Source organism: Tursiops truncatus, chromosome 12 (genome assembly GCF_011762595.2).
Source record: "Tursiops truncatus isolate mTurTru1 chromosome 12, mTurTru1.mat.Y, whole genome shotgun sequence".
Classification (NCBI taxonomy): Eukaryota; Metazoa; Chordata; class Mammalia; order Artiodactyla; family Delphinidae; genus Tursiops; species Tursiops truncatus.
The window spans coordinates 73,070,008-73,089,336 of record NC_047045.1 but is presented as its reverse complement, the minus strand read 5'-3'; the positions used below and the strand labels follow the sequence as shown (position 1 = coordinate 73,089,336).

The 19,329-nt window shown below is 43.7% G+C and overlaps 1 protein-coding gene across 7 annotated transcripts in view; it reads right to left on the bottom strand.

The window, feature by feature from the left end:
- The window catches only part of UST (uronyl 2-sulfotransferase), a 378,486-nt gene that overhangs the window by 135,982 nt on the left and 223,175 nt on the right, over positions 1-19,329 (bottom strand). For all 7 annotated transcript variants that reach the window (XM_073789712.1, XM_073789713.1, XM_073789715.1 and 4 more), the window contains exons 6-7: positions 10,423-10,520; positions 8,429-8,586 (exon numbers count right to left, since the gene is read on the bottom strand). In XM_073789712.1, coding sequence (XP_073645813.1) covers positions 8,429-8,586; positions 10,423-10,520 — 256 coding nt within the window. The remainder of the gene's footprint in view (positions 1-8,428; positions 8,587-10,422; positions 10,521-19,329) is intronic.

Genomic DNA, 19,329 nt, shown 5'->3' with positions numbered 1-19,329 from the left:
CATTCTTACTCAATGCAAAGCATATTACTGTCAAGTTCAACTAAAAACTGCTCAAAGTAGAAGTGAATAAATTCCCAAGTAGAAGAAATTCACCTATAAACACAGAAGAATGCTGGTACCTCCACCACACACCCAGATATTATTAGCCACCTTTCTGTCTGGGGAAATGAATCATAAGAAAGAAAACTGCATAGCCCATGCTTGGCCACACTGTGGGGAGCATCTGGGGTTCTCCAGAGGATGAGGTTGGGACCTAGAAGAGATCCATTTCCCAGGGTGCATGAATGGGAGGTGGAGACTGGGGGAAACTTCTGGAAAGATGATTCCAAGGGCTCCTAGTGAGGGAGGCCAGGAAGACCAGAGGCAGCATCAAGGGATACAGCGAGCTCACCGGAGTCAGTGAGTGCCTGGGAACAGAAGGGGAGTCCACGCTGGTGGGCAGAGAGGGGAATCTGGGGGTCAGGCAGGGCAGTAGGTGGTATCTGGAGAGGTGTGGTGGGCTCCCCAGTGGAACAGTGCAGGACCGACTGGAGCCAATGGTTACGCCAGGCCTGGAGAGTGGCTGGGTCTTGGGTGCAGAAAAACAGAAAGAAAGCAAGGAGGAAGAACCCCAGCTCTAGGGACCTGGGAACCTGGCAGTAGCCTGACACACTGTTAGGAAGTGAGGGATCCTTGGGTGGTGGTCAGGCTTGCAGAGGGCAGGGAAAGCGCGGTTGGGGGAGTGACACATGGCCCTCTGGCAACTGTGGCTTGGCCACTGGTTCTGGGATTGGTATGAGTGACTCAGTTCCAGGTTGTACCACATAGAGATCTAAGGCTGCGGATACTTTTATAAGAGAACATTTATAAGAGAACAGGCTGTGGACTGGCTTAGCAGTAGGGTCACTGAGCTGCGAAGAACTGGGGGCTCAGCTCAAAAAGGCAAGGTCAGTAGGCAAGGGCCGAGGTGGGCTGGACGCCCCTCATGCCTCCCAGGTATGGGACTTGGGACTTCTGTGTCTTCACACCTCCAGGTCTGCACTCATGTTATTTTTTTCTGCCTAACTTGCCTCCTTCTACGTCAACCTGGTGAAGAGCGATGCACCCTTCAAGGCCTGGCCCAAATATCTCCAGTAGGAAATGCCCATCCAGTTTGCGACGGCATTCATGCCAGATATGGTTTTCTTTATCTTTATACGGCTGTTGCCCAGGACTGGAGTGTATTGCAGACATGGAAACACTTGCTGAAAGTGCTTGTTGAATTTTTCTAGTATTTTCAGATTATACCTGCTATTTAGATATTAGTCTTCAAAGAAGAGAAATATTTTTGGAACGTTATTACTATAAAATCAGACCATGTGTTGAATAGAGATAATCTGTAGATTTTATTTTCAAGCATTTACCTTCAACTGCAATACATAAGAGTGCTTAGTACCCACTTAATGCTCTGTATTAGTGATTAAATATGAAGGATGTTCGGAGGGTCATAGATTCATGGAGTTTGTGGTGGTTCTGGGGACAGAAGCTTGAATGTCTGTGGTCACTTAGGACTTGATAACTGTGGGCAAAGCTATTCTACTCTTTGACTCTCAGCTTTCTTATTTAGAAAATGAGACAAAGACTCATTGTCCTCCTCAGCTTCAGAGGATTCCTGTAAGAATCAAATGAGGTCATCTTATGGAAGTGCTTTATAAATGGTAAATTGCTATGCAAATTATTATTATTTAGGAACTGTTGCTGGTGTTCGCATACAAGACTATTCACTAAGATGCCATTGCTGTGTAATAAGGAGTTTAGTTGTTTGAACATGAATGGGTGTACACACACACACACACACACACACACACACGTAATGCAGTACCAACCTGACTAAAATCTGAGCCTAGGACATGACTGGTGATAAACAAATCATTATGGAGAATATTGATGGTACATGAACCAATAACAGATTGGTATCCTAGTTTTTATAAATGATAATTGTTTTTTTTTTTTTTTTTTTTTTTTTTGCGGTATGCGGGCCTCTCACTGCTGTGGCCCCTCCCACCGTGGAGCACAGGCCCTGGACGCGCAGGCCCAGTGGCCACAGCTCATGGGCCCAGCCGCTCCACAGCAATGTGGGATCCTCCCGGACCAGGGCACGAACCCGTGTCCCCTGCATCGGCAGGCGGACTCTCAACCACTGCGCCACCAGGGAAGCCCGGTAATTGAGGTTTTTAAATAACTTCATTGGTGCCTGTAAATAGTCTGAATTTCTCCCAACCATCAGTTGTATACCCGCGAAGTTCCAGAATGTTTTTGGGTTTTGTTGTAGCACAAAAGTAATAAGAAGATGGAAATAAAAAATGAGAAATAGCATGTTTAATCCAATCGTTGTAGAATGATGGATGATTTTTATAAAACCAGAGCAGACGGTACATATATTTTTAACCCACGCAAGCTTATTTGTAAACTATCCCCCAATTCCCGACCCCACTGGCTCTCAGATAATGTGCTTTGGACTACTGCAATCAATTGTACTTGGAATCCTTTTGATACGATCCCATTTTCAGGCCCCATATTGGGCATAATTGTACATCTGTGTTCAAGCATTCTGTAAACGCCTGTCAGCAGATGCAAACTGTTAGGAAACCACAAGCACTTCCTTGAGAAAATGGAGAGACACTGCCACCTGCTGGACAAAGTTTAATTCATTAACAGCGCTCTGAAGTATGCAATTCTGCATATGGAAAATAAAGGTTTTTCAAGAACTGAATCTTAGGGTCATAGTTAAAATAAAAACGCCATTAAATCACTGAACACCCATCCTATATCTACTAAATAACGTGATGCATAACAGGCTGAAAGATTCAACATTCAACTCGAGTTAATGGTAACTGGTCCTGGTCACATCTCAACAGTGGATTTCATTTAAGGTTGAAATTTTAGCGCCCTGATATTTCTGCTAAGAGTTCAGGCATACAAATAGATGATTTTTAAAAAACCGTCAGTGACTTGCATGGTGTGTGTTTTTCAGTCCTGAGCATGTCACTGTAGTAATATTTCCATTAAACTTATTCCCTGTGCTTGTTTCAGGAATAAAGTATTGGCCAGAATATAATTGTTCCTCTCCTTCTAAGTCAGAAATACTATTTCCTAAAGGCATGCGATTTCACAGTCAGGTCAGCTGTCACTGATGAAATAAGTGAAGGGTGACCAGTTTTTTCTTCTTCCCCCCCCCCTCCTCTCTTTCCTTCTTTCATGTAGAAGTTACAGAGAGAGCTGAGGCCCTAGTTCCTCCCAGATAATGGCCCTGTCTCTCTCCTGTAATGTGGTTGGCAGGTTAATAGCTAATTATTGAACACTTAATCATATGTTAAGCTCTGGGCTAAGGGCTTTACATGGATTCGATCAGGTTCATCTCTCACAACAACACTGTGAAGTAGACAGTACTGTTTATGTGCTGTCAGATGGGGAAGCTATGGGGTACAGGGGTTACACCTTACCTCTGGTTATCCAGTTAAGTGGAGAACGGGCTTTAATGCCCGGGCTGCCTACTCCAGAGCCTGTGCCCTAATAATTATGATATTCTGTCTTCTGGACAGAAATACATATGGTATGGAGAGAGAAGGGTGGACAGTGTGACCAGAGAGTGTGTTGGGATCCCCGGCTTAGGGAAGAACGGATTCTGAAGGAATGACCCTGCAGCGAGGATTCGTCATGTCCTCTAGGTGGCGATAGTCTCCATAACTAAACCTGGGAATTACGAAGGCAATGGGGACTGCCTGTGGTTTTTGCGGGGCGGGGGGCGGGGGGAAGCACCGTATAATTGTGCTAACCAACAGAAGGTAGCAAGAGCCTTAAAACCTTCTATGTGATACTTTAGTATCATAATAATATAGACCTTAGCGATCAACCACCCAAAGCTACATTTGCTCGGGTCCTCTGGGCAGAACCACGGCAGAAAGAGGACAAGGAGTCTCTTCAAACTCCCAACTCAGTGTTCTTTCCTTAAAAAATAACTTTTCTTGGGCTTCCCTGGTGGCAAATTTTCTTGGGCTTCCCATGTGGCTTCCCTGGTGGTTGAGAGTCCGCCTGCTGATGCAGGGGACACGGGTTCGTGCCCCGGTCCGGGAAGATCCCACATGCCGTGGAGCGGCTGGGCCCGTGAGCCATGGCCACTGAGCCTGCGCGTCCGGAGCAGTGAGAGGCCCGCGAACCGCATAAAAAAATAATAATAATAACTTTTCTTTATGAATAATAGGACAATTTTAATTTTCTATGTAAATATCCTCAGATTTGAATACTGCAATGCAAATGAACTCCAAGAGTACACTGCTATACCCTTAATAGGAGTCTAATTATCATTCATGCCTAGGAAAAAGATATTTAAATTTGTACTTTATTTATCATTGTTGTTAATAAAAAATATTTAAGTATAAGCATTTTTTTTTAAAAAAAAACAAAGCACCCAATTTATGAATGAACTTAAATCCTCAAAGTTAGCACGGAAGTCATTTTGTTTGGAATTAGACATTTTTCCTTTGTAGTATAGTTGGTGGCCAGATTCTCAAGACAGCCCACAAAAGTCTTGTAAATTCTCTACTGAGGTTCCAGTGTTTACATTTGTAACGGAAACAAGTTGAAAATGAATACTAATGTAATGCTAGTCACGGAAAGTATTTAGAATACAAGGGAAAAGGATTGGAAAGTATTTAAAATGCAAGGGAAAAGGATTAGCTTTCAAGTCCTCACATAGTCCTCACGTAGGAGGGTTAAAATATCAGGTCCTATTGTTCCATATCTGGATGCTAAGTGGCACTGCTGAACTGGAACAGCTGGGTTACTCACCAAGTCAGGGGCGGATATGGGAGACGCTGATATAAGGACTTTTCCTATCACAGATATTCACTTATTCTCTGTCTTTAATTAATTTTCTTATTTATTGTGGTCTTTAACACCACGGTGATTTTAGCTCCTAAAGAAACTATGACTAAGAAAGCATGTCCCTTTTTAAGAGCTAAGGGGGAAAAGCATTCATGAACACGTTAACGCTTGTGGCTCAGAAACTCTTAAGTTGTAGCCCTTTGGTTCACATTTCGGTGGATGACCATGGAGCTGTCTCTCCAATTCTTTGGGCCGGCTCCAAGCTTCTCGTTTTTGAAAGTTAAGTAATGAGCAAATGTAATCGAGATTAATCAATAAAAAATGAGACCGCATAAGTTGAAGAAGTGAGGTCACTCTTACCCAGTAAATCTGTTTCGGCCTTGGTTCCCCCAATTCAAACTCATACCCAGGTTGGGCGGAGTTTACTGAGCCCTCACTCCAAGGTACTGGCCTCAACATTAGCAACTGCCCTTGGGCTGGTGGGAAACACCAGAGTGTGTTCTCCTGGTTATCCACCAGGCTACAACTTTCATTCTTATTTCATCTCGAGTACTTACTATCTTCAACTTCTTCTGAGATACACTAACTGGGTCTCCACAGAATGCAAACATTAATATAAAATGACTAAATTTCAAAAAATTTATGAAGACTAAGTTTCTCAAATATTTTTGGTGGGAGACAAGCTTACTCACCAGCATATACCTTCTTACAGGCAACAAATGGGGTGAGGGAGCACAAACAGTTGACCTATTATTTAGCGAAGTTATTAACTTCTCTAAATGGTGGGTTATTGGAACCCACAGTACTGATTGGAAAGAATTAATGACTATCCTTCCAATCTAGAATAAGTGACAACCCATTTGACTAGCGGACGTTATTTTTACCAGCTCCCCGGTTATTGTTATTAGTGTTTTTTCTTCAGCAGTGAGACTGGTCTAAATACTTTTCGTCTTGCTGGAAGGGGATGACTGAAATCCGCACACACCTGCATTTTTAAAATAACAGGATGAGCACCAAAGAAAAATGGCCAGTGGAATGTTTGCCTCTTAATCCAGCTCCATGGTCAGTTTAATCTACAAATATTTAAAGGTCTCAGATTTTAGTGTTTCTTCCCTCTGTCCTCTAGTCTACTCAGTTATAAAATTCTTGTATAAAGGGCAAGAGCAAGGATTTTAGTGGGCCATTATCTGTGAGTGTAGATTGAAAATGCACAGGTGATGAGGCTCTGGTGTGAACGACGAAGTGACCTGCTGCTTCTCTTCCTTTAACCTATTTGATACCAGCTCACTGATCTGTGGCCATGAGGAAACAATACAGGGGCTTAGTCTTTGCAGAGGCTAAAATATACCAGAAAGCTGGCCAGGCGAGGATGCTCAGCTCCTGTCCCCTGCTTCAGGGGATGAGGAAACTCTTTGGGACAGAGCAACTGTGGAGCTACTTGCCTTCAAGGTTACCATAGAGAAATCTCACAGAAGGTGCCTGAGAGACCACAGAACACAGGGGAAGTTACTGCAGAATCACTCAAATGTTCACTTTGTTGTCTACGTGCCGTGTGGCAGCGGAGACCATTACACTGGAGTGATATGCAAAATATTTAACACCAGTTCCACTCAGGAACTAAATTAGAACAGTTGTTGAGTCCTGGGCCAGAGTCCTGAAGACCCCCTTGCGGTGGTGGGGGGAGGGGGCGGTGAGGGTGTGTGTGTGCGTGTGTGTGTGTGGAAGTGCACCCGGAGGGTGGGAGCCCAGGCAGTGTAGACGCGTCTCGCTGTTTTAACCACTAGTATAGCTGGACTGTGTGAACTGGTAATGTGTTGGCTGGCCTGCGTTCTCCCTGGGGCAGCAGCCTCAGAAGTATTTCATATATTGCTATGCCAAACTCAAAGGGGAGAAAAATCTTTACAGGTGGAAAGATCACAGCTAAAGACAAAAGAGCTAACAGTCACTCAATCTTCAAAAATATGTTCTACTTTAATTAATGGGCTTCTAGATCATGGGACGAAGGCCTACAATTCCTGAGAAGTCAGGTATTTAAATGAGGAAAACAGTTGGGAAGTGAAGATGATACATCCTGACAACAGTAGGTAAGTGAGCCCTTGGGGCTAAGATTTTTGTTTGTGGTTTATTTGTATTTAAGAAGAACAAAGATTAAAATGTCCTCTTCTAAGTTATCAGACCTACACTTCTGATGTTGACCCTTGGTGTGCTGGGCTGTGACATCCTGTGAATGGCGTCAATCCCAGATCCCAGGATGGATGAAGTGCGTGGTGTGGCCTCACCCATACTCTTCCCAAGTGCTGGGATAAGAGTGTGTTCTTATCTGACAGCTATGTGTCTCCAAGACCCAGTCAGCCTTTTATCTCATACTGTACATCTCACACCCCCACACTCCCACACACTATACAACAAGATAAAGCCGAAGAAGGGAAATAACAATGAATAACGTAAACCTTTTCTTCAAAGGAGCCTGACTTAGGGTGAGACTCCTCCTTGCACAAAGACCAGAGTTTACTTTGTCCTACAGAGCTAAAAACTGGTCCCAGGAGAACTCTTTAAATTGCCCAGAGTTGAAAGAGCAAAGGAAGGCCCTATTTCAAAAAACGACAATTTAGAGTTTGTTATGCTTCTAGCTATTCCAACCACACTTCTTGCTGCGGAGACACACCTTGAGGTCCATGGTCATGTAAGTACATGCGAGTTTGCCTCTGAATAAGAGTGTTGGGAGACCGAGGCAAAGTCACCATCCCCCAGCGAGTCCCTGGTAGTGGTAGGGCCACCCGATGGAACCAAAGTCAGGGCTCCTGTAGGCAGAACCAGTTCACCGGGGCATCAGCACCTGTCAGTGATGCAGGTGTGGTACGAGGTCCCTGCCTGGCTGCGTGGCACGTGAGGCAGAGGCTTCGTTTGGGAAGCCCTTCCTCTGTGCCTCATTTCTACAAAGCAGAATAATACCTTCCATTTCCCGACAACAAAACAAAACCATAAACGGATTAGTGAAGAGGTATTGTTGAGGCAGCAGTAGATGAAGAACAGGAAAGAAACAAACAAAGTTGAGAAAAACAAATGATGGACTTCTGAAAGTAATGATTTTACAGTGACACTATGGGCAACCCTTATAATCGCTTTGCTGCATTCTCCTTCTTGTTTGGACACCACTCCATCTATTAGAGCAAAATCATAATTGCATTCTCAATGTGCTGCTTTATGGACTCTATGCGCCAGGATTTGCTTTTGTCAAATGGAAGTAGGGCCAGAGTTACCTCATCACACTCCCCCAGGGCTCCAACACACACCTGCCTGTTCACTGGTTCACCCCAGCACCAGGACACGGCCCACGGGAATGCTGCCCATCTCACTTTCCAGAGGGAGAAATGGAAGCATCTAGCCTTTAAAACACGGCGAGTTTATGTTTGGGCCTGAAGCTCAAGGTTTCGGTATCTAAATCTCGTGGTTCTAACCTTGCTTTGAAGCCAGGGGAGCTCCCCTTCACTAACAGAAGAGATGATTTCACGCCTTTCTTTCCTGAGTCCTTTTCAAGGTGAGTAAGCCTCAAAACAGAGAAGCACTTGCTTACAGACAGAGTTACCTGGGTCTTTGTAGATACTGAGCACACCCTTGAAGTAATGAGGTAAAAATCTTTCCAGTAGAAGCAGCACATCTTCCAACTCTTCCAGAATCCCCACAAGCAGGAAGTTTTCATTCACGTTCAGCTTTGCTCTTTCAAGGGCCCACTCACCAGGCTCCCTTTATGGATATAAAAATGATTTTGAAATCAAAGATTGGTCTTCGCATTGCAGCAACAACGTGCTGGAAGCTTCTCCCTTCTCCCACCCATCCCCAGTCACATACGTCCAAATCCCACTTTCTCCAGGGCCCAGCGAGCCCCACCTAAACGTCTGTTAAGAGAAAATGGGCCCAGGCAGCTAGGTCTCAATAAACGCTGATTAGAATGGCCTTTTAATAGGAGGACCAAACCGAACCCATAAAGTTAGAAGTTTTGAAATATGAAACTTACTGATTTTGATTTCTGTAGAAATCAAAATAGGTGTCAGGTCATGACCACTAATCATCTTATTCTTTTGAGGAATTTAAAAACAAACTTTTTTTTTTTCCCTTCAATTACAGAAGGAAAACAGCCTCATCTTATTTGTAAGGCAGATCTGTGAGCCAACAACACTGATATGAATGTAACGCCTGGCTGGCGTTGACTGTCTGGGGGAATTTGGGCAAGCCAGGATTCTTTTTTGAAAATTTTTAATAATCCTTACTTAGCTCAAATAGTTGTCATCAAGGTGGAACAAGGTGACATTTTGAAAGCATTTTGAAAATCATCACGAGATAAGGCATCAGAAGTCCTCGCCCCAAGATTGGGAAATATATAATTTTAAAAGTACTTTAAGGAGTTAGAATCTTGTTTCTTGGAATAAATATCCTCATTTTGACAGAAAGCGAGTCAACTGGCCCCAAACCTTCCCAGGATCTGAAGCCCTGACCGTGAAGCAGAAGGCATTTACTACAGGGGCCAGGGTGGGTGAGGGAGGCCTCCTGAGCTCAGGAGTTTATAATGAAGCAGAAAACTGACACTTCTGGCCCCAGAATTCTGACCGTAAACCAATTGGTTAACTCGGCAAAACGTCAATAATAACACCACACATAATAACGAAGCAGCAGTCACAGTGTAAGCAAAAAGTACGAGTGAGCTGCAACTTGGAAACAGCCGTGTCCCCCCCAACCCCCAGTCTCTTAAGGAACACAACGACCTTCTAATCAATGTCTCCTTTCGGGGAAAGTGCCGCTTCTGGCAGCAGGGTTTATTTTCCACCGAGCAAAGATAATATTCATCGTTACCACCATTTCTCCTGGAGGCCACACATTTGTCTAGTACAACGAATTTCAAGTGTAGCTAGACCAGAATCACCTGGGAGGTGGTCACAGATGCCTGGGCCTCACCTCAGAGACTGTGATCAGGTGAGGGTTCCTAACAAGTACCCCAGGGATGCAGATGCAGGAGGTGGGTGGACCACACTGAGGGCCCTTACTATCTGAATAAGTCACTTTCTAAAGAAGGTCTTGCAACCAAGTAAGGTTGAGGAGGGATCACTAGAAAGTAATTTCTTCTCTTTCTACTAAGCATGCCTCAGGAGAGAGACACTCTGGAATTTTGGGTGCGAGCATCTAGTGTTTCAGACCCAATCAGACACACCACACTGGCAAGGACAGCTGTGGGTGCAGCACAGACACTAGAGGAGCAGGTTGGGCGCACCCCCTGGGCTTCACTATCTCATGGGCTGGGGAGTGACAGGTGTACGTCAAAGGTGAAGAAGAGTTTGGCTGGCATTTCAGTTACACAGCTTTACGGGTGGTTCCCAAGGCCTCTGCCAGACCTTGATTTGTTCATTTCTTTATTTACAGGACATTCAGAATCTCAAATGCCATCTTGAAAGATTAACAGTAAATAGTAACTGAATTCCAGAAGTTAGAGAGACTGGGGACGCAGAAGACGCCCACGCAGTGCCAGTTGGTGGGTTTCCCGTCATTGTTGTCCAAGTGAGCATGTCATGAGCCTGTTTCGGTCCTTACCTGCATCTGGGATGCTGTCCACAAAAGTACGGAATGATGTAAAACAACCTGGGGTTGGAACACTCAGGATAGTTTTCAAGGATACACTCGTTGATGTCCTAGAAGAGAAAACACAGCAGTGAGATGTCTGGCGGTCTCTGCAGGGCTTTGTCTAATGTCACACAGTGTAAGTAAAATTGATACTTTAATGATACGGGAAGGCCTTGAGAAGATGTACAGAACTCATGGATTTCATGAGAAGAAATGAAATCCCTTTTTTGCCTTGCACTAGCCTGCTTCACTGGCCAGGTACACACATGGTCAGAGCATTTCACAGAGTGCTTGGTCTGTTGCGTTAAATGAATTTCTGCATTTCCCAGTGGCCTGAAGTCTCTAGCTAGATGACAAGCATCTTGGAGCAGTTCGACTGACTGTGGCTAGCTGTGGCCCCAGCAGTTATGAGAAACTGGGAAGTATACAGTGGACACTTAACAAATATTTGTTGAATGAATTCAGTATGACTTAATTCATTCAGACTTAATCAGAGATCCCTGTACAGCCAGTCCCGTAGAAATGTGTTTCCCTGTGTATCCACACGTCCAACAAATACTTATTAAGTACCTACAATAGTCACATAGAGGGCCTGTAAATTTTGGAGGGGCTGTAAAACCATTTCTAATGTTATATTAGGTTAGGAAGTGGCCGGATGTTTGTATATAGACATTCTCTCACTTTCAAAAGCAACAGTTGTGATTTTCAAATAGAAAATCTGGAATTTCTGCATAGAAAGTTTCTCTTTTATGAGGTTGAGTGCAGTGTCTTTGTCAGCATTACTAGAGCTTACAATGACATGAAAAGAAGGGCTAAAAATCCTCTTTCATCAAGGCAGATTACACTGGATACCCTAGATAAGACATGTCTGGTTCTTAGGTATTTCTAAGGAGAAAAGATAACCCAATTTACAAACAAACCAAACAGCTATGGGATGTTTCTTCAGACACAATACTGGCAAGGCAAATTAAGAGTGGATATAACTCAGCAAACATGGTCCTATGGTCAATGAAGTTTATGAGTCAGTTGAAGCCACTGAATCTAATACAATTAGGGTAAATGGTTAGTTATTAAAAGGTTTTTTTTAGTTCAAGTTGGGAGTTGGAAAATATAACTTAAATATCTATTTTTTTCAACAACATTTTCTTTTCCCTCTCATGCTTCTTTGGTTTATATACCACTTAAATAAATTACACAATTACAGTAACAAATTCAACCGGAATAAAGAGATTCAGGAACAGACACACTCCAGCTGCGCACCTGAGCCTTGTGTGGGATGCACAGGTGCACAGTTCGCAGAGAGGAGTATACGAGAAGCACGTGGAATGGTGTACGTCAGCCCATCCAGCCATGCATGAAGTGAAGGCAATAAGAGCACCTCACTGCATATGAAAACCCATTACAAACGCATGATGTTAGACCCCAAATACCTTTCTAAGAAGAAATTGACACAGAGGGATGTATGTATAAGACTATTCATTGCTATAAGATTTATTACAACAAAATACGGCAGAACGTACAGGTCGTTAATGGGGGATTGATTCACAGAGCAGTTATGGCACGTTCCTATGATGAAATACTGGGCACCCAGCAAGGATAAGGAGGAGCTACACGCACTGTCCTGAAAAGTGTCTGTGATGAGTTTTCAGATGAAATAAAGTCAATTATAGGACAATATGAACATGTAGGACAACATAAAAATAAAATGTGTTTACATAAGGACAGAAATATCTGGAAGGGGCTTCCCTGGTGGCGCAGTGGTTGAGAGTCCGCCTGCCGATGCAGGGGACGCGGGTTCGTGCCCTGGTCCGGGAGGATCCCACATGCCGCGGAGCGGCTGGGACCGTGAGCCATGGCCGCCGAGCCTGCGCGTCCGGAGCCTGTGCTCCGCAACAGGAGAGGCCGTAACAGTGAGAGGCCCGCGTACCGCAAAAAAAAAAAAAAAAAAAAAAAAAAAAAAATCTGTAAGGATAAACACCAAACTGTTAAAATAAGTCATTTATGGTGGTAGATGTAATGGAAGATGGGAATACACTGAACTTTATTTGTTTTTGAAACGTTAGCTTTAATTATAATATATATATTTTAGTTTTAACATCAGAAAAGTTTAAGGAGATCTACACATTGTAAAACAAACTAAAACTTGTATAGAGGGTGACCAGGCTTTGCTATGAGGATGCTCTGACCTCCCTTCCTCCCTCACCCTCCAGGTATCCTCTGGCAGTTGGCTTCCCCCAGAGACCTGAGCCTTAGGTCAGAGTGACCCAGGAACTGGGCTGGGGTCAGAGGGAGGGAGCTAGGAGCTGGGTGGGAAGCAGAGCACAGGAGACTCCGGGCACGGCCAGCGTGGTCAGGAGGGTCTGTCCTCTGAGGTCGAGATTTCACAGCAAATGGCTGAGTAAAATGGTGGTGATTTAGGGGGTGTCCAGAGATCTGCCCCACACACAGTCAGCCCCCCAGAGACCTGCATTAACACGAGGGGCGGGGCAACTGAGCCCACCCAAGCCTCCTGCAGAGACTCTCACAGCGCCTGTGCTTCTCTGAGTTCACTTTACAGCGGCCTTTTAAGAAGAACTTGTGTAATTGTTTGTTTAGGTGGTGACTCCAGGAGAGCCCAGATGCCTGCTCACTGCATCTCCAGCGCTTAGCACCCTTCCTGGAAAAAGCAGAGGTGCAATAAATACTCAGCGACTGAATGAGCAAATGGCAGAAGGAACAAGCCAAGACACACACCCCTGATTCTGTTCCCAGAGATCCTGGCCTGGGGCTCGCAGGAGGGGGCAGAGGGCATCAGTTGGTGGGGAAGGGGAGGGCTGACGACTGCAGGGACCTAGGAAAGACGTTTCTCTATTGGAATCCACAAATAACCTCTCAAGGTCAATTTATGGGAAGACATAAATTCCTAGTTCAAGAATTACTGGTAACAATTCTTCCTTTCTTAGAGCAAGGCATGTCGCAGGAGATTTCAAAGGGTTCCATTTGAGCCCATTAGGTTGATGGATGGTGTTGGCCACAAGCATCTTATGGAAATGCTATAGGAGGACATAAATACAAGATGACTCAGATGTAAGACCAAGCGGAAGCAGGAAACGAGCTGTGAAGACCCACGCACTCAGCTGCCTACGGCTTGGCCACAGTGAACACTCATCTGCTTCCCGGCAGCTCAAGGACGCGGGGCTTCGGGAAGCTGCTCCTGGCCACTCACACAGTCCACTCTTACCGGAACCCAGAACTTCAGTGAATGACCTTTCAGTGTTTTGGGCAACCAAATGTGACAAGTGTCAACACAGCTGTTCCTCCAGTGCTCTGCTCCAGTCCCCCCCAGGGCCATACGGTTTCCCCCCAGAATTAATGGTTTTACTTTTGGCGTTAGGCTTCGCCATCTTGTGTTGTCTTACAATCCCCTTTTTATACTGAAGTTCTTTTTGTACATATATAGTTTAAAATGATTATGCAATTTCATTTTTTCTTCCCATGCAGTGTTTCTAGGATAAGGTTGTTTTAAACGAAAACCTTAATATTTATTTTAAGACTTGCTCTAAGGTCTTCACGACGGTGATGATTTAGCCAAGCGGGCCCGCTTGCCAGACTGCTTGCCAGTGCTTGATCCACGATTTGCTTATCTGGTCCTTGGATCTTGGCAGCTGCCATGGCACCCCACAAAGTGTCCACGACTAGCCCTCTTGTAAGACTGGGTTTCAACAAAAGACCCCACTCTCCCCACATTCTCAATTTATTTGGGAAATGAGATATTCTCTAGGAGCGAACATTCCAGATAACTGAGTCCTTTTAATTGCCAAAACTACAAAAAAAAAAAAAGAGGCCAATTTTGGTTGAAATTTATTCTAAACTGTGCTATTTTTAAAAGCATACACTTACACCCTCTAGGTTTTCTTAGTGGCTTCACCTTCTTCCACTTTGATCGGACAGCAAAATCACGTTCAATTGATTTTCTCCCGTAACATTTTCACTGGATAGACTGTGATGAATAACACGCACCTGTCAAATGCCAAAGGGCCCTCAGTGCCCAAAGGAAACCCCAGTCACTACAGCCAGATCCCTGGGGGTCACTCCCGAATCCTCTCTCACCCTCACTGTTCACGTCACTCAGTGGCCCGACCCTGCAACCTGACCCCTAAATGGTTTTCTAACCTGCCTTCTGGCATCCATTCCACACCTCAGGCCCTGCTCAGCTCCTTCGCAGCTGGTTAGTATCTCTTCCTTTCATCTCTTCTCCCTGAACGCATTCTACACAAAGTTGCTGCAGTAACTTAGCTGAAATGCAAATTCATCCACTTCACCCCTCTGTTCAAAAGCTTTGAAGACTCTTAGTGACAGTGCAGTGGCAATAAGGATCAAGTCGGGCACCTGTTAAGAAATGCTAATTCCCGGACCCCACCTTGATTTAACGGAGAGCTTGATTTAACAGGCTTTTCTGGGGACAAGGCTAGAAATCTGCATTTTATTTATTTATTTTTATTTATTTATTTATTTTAACATCTCTATTTGAGTATAACTGCTTTACAATGGTGTGTTAGTTTCTGCTTTATAACAAAGAAAATCAGGTATACATATACATATGTTCCCATATCTCTTCCTTCTTGCGTCTCCCTCCCTCCCACCTGTCTAGGTGGTCACAAAGCACCGAGCTGATCTCCCTGTGCTATGCGGCTGCTTCCCACTAGCTAGCTACCTTACGTTTGGTAGTGTATATATGTCCGTGCCACTCTCTCACTTTGTCCCAGCTTACCCTTCCCCCTCCCCGTATCCTCAAGTCCATTCTCTAGTAGGTCTGTGTCTTTATTCCCATCTTGCCCCTAGGTTCTTCATGACCTTTTTTTTGTTAGTCTTTTAGATTCCATATATATGTGTTAGCATACGGTATTTGTTTTTCTCTTTCTGACTTACTTCACTCTGTATGACAGACTCTAGGTCCATCCTGCATTTTAAAGAGGAGCCTTGGTGATTTTGAGAACCTGGTTGCCCTTCATGGGCCTCAACACTGGGCCAGAAGGTAATTCCATGCCTGGCTCATCTGGGTCCCTTGCCTGGAATTTCCTTCTGCCTCCTCCCCTGGTCCCATAGCGGGCCTACGTTTTGGCGGAATTCCTGGCAGGACGAGTGTTCGTATATATGCCAGTCCACCTGTAGCGAAAGGAAGGCTCCAGAAGCTGGAGAAGAATTCAGGATCTGACAGCAAGTTCAAGGTCACTCCTGGTGAGCCTTCTGGGTAGACAAAGCACACACAACCTACACTGTGTGCTTTGCAGCATCCTAAGCATCTACAGTCCCATTTAAAAAAATCCTCTCACCTCTTACCAAGCTGAGAGTGGTCCTGGGACTCTGTTCTTCTAGTAAGACAAAATAAGCGAAGTCTCTAGTATATTTCTCACTCATTCCACGATCTTTCGTCGTCAAGCCCCCTCCAATCCCATGGCTGATCCTGGGCCCAGAAAGGAGGGGTTTAAGGAGTTCCAGTAAAAGGAAAAGTTGAGCTACACCTACGGTCCATGGTGAGCTGAGGGCTGTGCCGGATGGGCAGGGCTCCAGCACCCCCCAGCCCTACCAAAACCGGAAGAGCTATGCTTTGCCTGGGTTTATGTATTGGGTTCCGTATAAGATTTCAGCTGATAACAAGGCTCTAAATCTGAAAATCATTGCTTCAGGCCAGCACGCAGAGGCTCAGGGTATTGGAACAGCTAGCATGACCCCCATCACACCGCCCCTCCCTTTGCCCTATATAAGCAGGTGATTCTGATTGTAGGGCCCGGGAAGTCGGATCTTACTAGCTGGGTCATGACTGTTTGGGTCCTATGATTAAAGAGCACCTTGTGGAAAAAACCAAAACTATGAGAAAACATTTTTCCTCTTCCTCTCCTTCCTGGGGTCCAGGCTGCTGAGAGTTCTATTCTTCCCCCTATCTCACCCTTTAAGGAAAGAGGGGATACCAAGCCCATGCTAGCAAGGGGAAGAGTAGGTTTCTTATGTGCACAACAGTGTTAAACACTATAGAGTCTCTATATTCTAAATGTCAAAAATATCTTTAAAAATTCATGGCATCTTTTATTGAAGAGAAATTTAATTTATTATAATTTTGGTGTATAGTGTCAATCCCTTGATTATTTTAGTTTTCATTATCATCTGTGAATGAATAGAGGCCCTTTGAACCTATGACAAGCTGGGCACGAACGTGGGCTTCAGGAAGGCATACTGTACACAGGTGGGGTGCTGGGCAGACTTCCCGAATTCAACTCTCTGAACGTTTTGAAAGCCACACCTGCTGGGCCGATGCTGCTCCAGGCTCCTGGGCAGGAAGGGCTGCCAAGTATGCAGAATTCTGCCAGATTGTGCAGTTATTTTATTAGGCAAATAAATGTCTACAGATTCTAGTGCAAAACCACTGGGCCCAACCCAGTTTTGTACAAACATTTTCAAAAGTAAAAGTGGAATACATTATCAGTCACTCCTTTTCATAATTATAGTTTTTTTGGCTAACGATCATTTCCCTTCCTTCTACATATAATGTCTGGAATATTTGCACAAAGAATATCTTTAAGCGGAGGTTAGCCCCAGTGGGAGTTACTTAAGAAACCACTGGATACCCTAACTTTTATACAAGTGGGACACTTTAAGAAAGTCCATCTCGACAAAAAATTTCAGGCATAAATTTTATAGAATCATAAATTATGAGAACTGAATTCAGTGACTAGCTGAAGGAAGACTCAGGAAGAAGAGGTAGAGGAGGGCTATCAATCCTTTAGTGCTCTTTATTAGAAATGAAACACATGATAAACTTCACCTGGGATTCTAATTTTAAACTTTCAACTAGAATTTTCTCATAAAGTTTACATCTATGATGCCACAATATGGTCAAATGCAATCTGATTTCAGAGATTCTTAATTTGGAGTAGCTCAAAATCGGTTGCTTGTGTTTAAATAAATCAAGCTGAAATCTTCAACAGACCAATGCCAAGGTTCTTTAATTATCTTATGAATTAAGGCATCTACTGTACATAAGACATCATGGTAAGCAGCCTGGCCTCAAGTAGCTGACAAATAATTGTGCCTGTCTCCCTTTACTTGTAGTTTACAAAATGTAACTTTACTAACATTTATATAGAATATATTCTTGGTAGTGGTTCCCTTTATTTGTATGTGGTTCCCTTTTTATTAATGCTCTTACCTTATATTAAAATTTGTCTTATAAACTTTTTTTTAGCATTTAAATGGTGACCTTTTCTCATCCCTTTACTTCCAGTCTCTATTTTCAACAGATGACTCCCTCCCCCTGTTTAATAGATGAATGTAATCATTTATCTTATTATGATTATTGATATATTTGGATTTATTTTTGCATCTTTCTTTGTGTTTTGTTTGCTATTCTTTTCCTCTTTTTTTTTCTTTTCCGTTCGTTTTTAAAGTTTTTGATAATACCACCTGCCTTTCTTCTTCTGCTTTAGAATCTAAAGATTTTCTTTCTACTATTTTCACAATTACCCTTACATTTTTTAACGTTCTAAGATTTTTTTCCCCCAGATATGTGGTTCTGACAGCTTAAAAAATACAAACGATAACAATGCAGTTTAAAATACTCTCATTACTTGAGAAGTACTGAGGAGAGGTGCAGAATTTTAAGAAATCATTCATAAATGGTCAGAAAGGTGAGTTGATGGAAGAGTCATTTAAAAATGTTTAATGTTCAAACTTGATTAATTTTTTTCTAGTGAAGTCTGAAGTAATTTGGTCTTTCTATATTTCTCCTGAATCTGGAAAGATCTTAGCACTTTTAATTATCCATTAAACACTGCCCATCCCATCTTATCAATGTTGTCTAAATCTAATCCTTTTTTAACACAAAACACTCTTCGCACTCAGTATTTAACTCATTCTACCGACAGGTGTTAATCAATGGCTATATTCACTGTTGCATCTTGTGTCCTGCACCTTCCTTACTTCTCCTCATAATCCATCTTTTCATGATCCTTTTAGTGAAGTCGTTAAGTGGTTAACTCTTTCTATGTCTGAAAAAGTCTATAGGGTGATTGTGTAGCTGGATATAAAATCCTAGGTTGATGGTTACTTTCCCTCAGCACTGTGAAGATATTACTCTGCTGTCATCTGGTATCTACTGTTGCTGATGGGAAATCTGCTATCAGCCTAATTATGCTTCCTTCACTGGTCATCTGCTTTTCTTCCTTTTCCTTGATATCCTGCAGTTTTACTCTAAAATATTTGAATGTAAATTTAACTTTGTTTATTCTGTTCATAGGCTGTGGCTTTGTTCTACTACCCCTCTAGGTCTGCCCTTTAAAAGCCATAGTCCCAGTGATGGGTCAGCAGTCGTTTTGTCTGGCTTTCTTTGCTTGGCTGTGAGGGAAGTGTGGCTCCCCACCTGAGGCCCTGAAAGCACAGATGCTGGCCCCCATCTTGACAGAGAACCCAATGCCTGGCTGCCGCTGCCCCATTCTGGACCGGAGCTCAGCTGGCCTGTGATTTCACCACTGCTCATCACTCTGGTATTGTTCCAGGCATGGGGACCCTCTTTGGATTTCCTTTTTAAATATTCTATCTATCACTGCTACGCGTTTGGGGCCAAGGGAGAGTGAAATCTCTATACCATCTCGCTTGGGGGTCCTGTATGGGCTGTTCATGCCTTTTTTCCTTCAGGGAGTTCTATTGGCAAGAATATGGAGTGCAGGAATGTGTGTGATGGATGTGGGGAGTGCACCTTGCTGAGTCAGAGGAAAGATGCTTGGTAAAATGTCAAGTCCATGCCAAAGCAAGGTCACGTGTTTATTGAAATGTGATCATTTCTGCTTCAAGAGGATGTCAGAGGCCAAAGCACAGTTTAAGCCGGACCTCGAACAGTAGGATTCC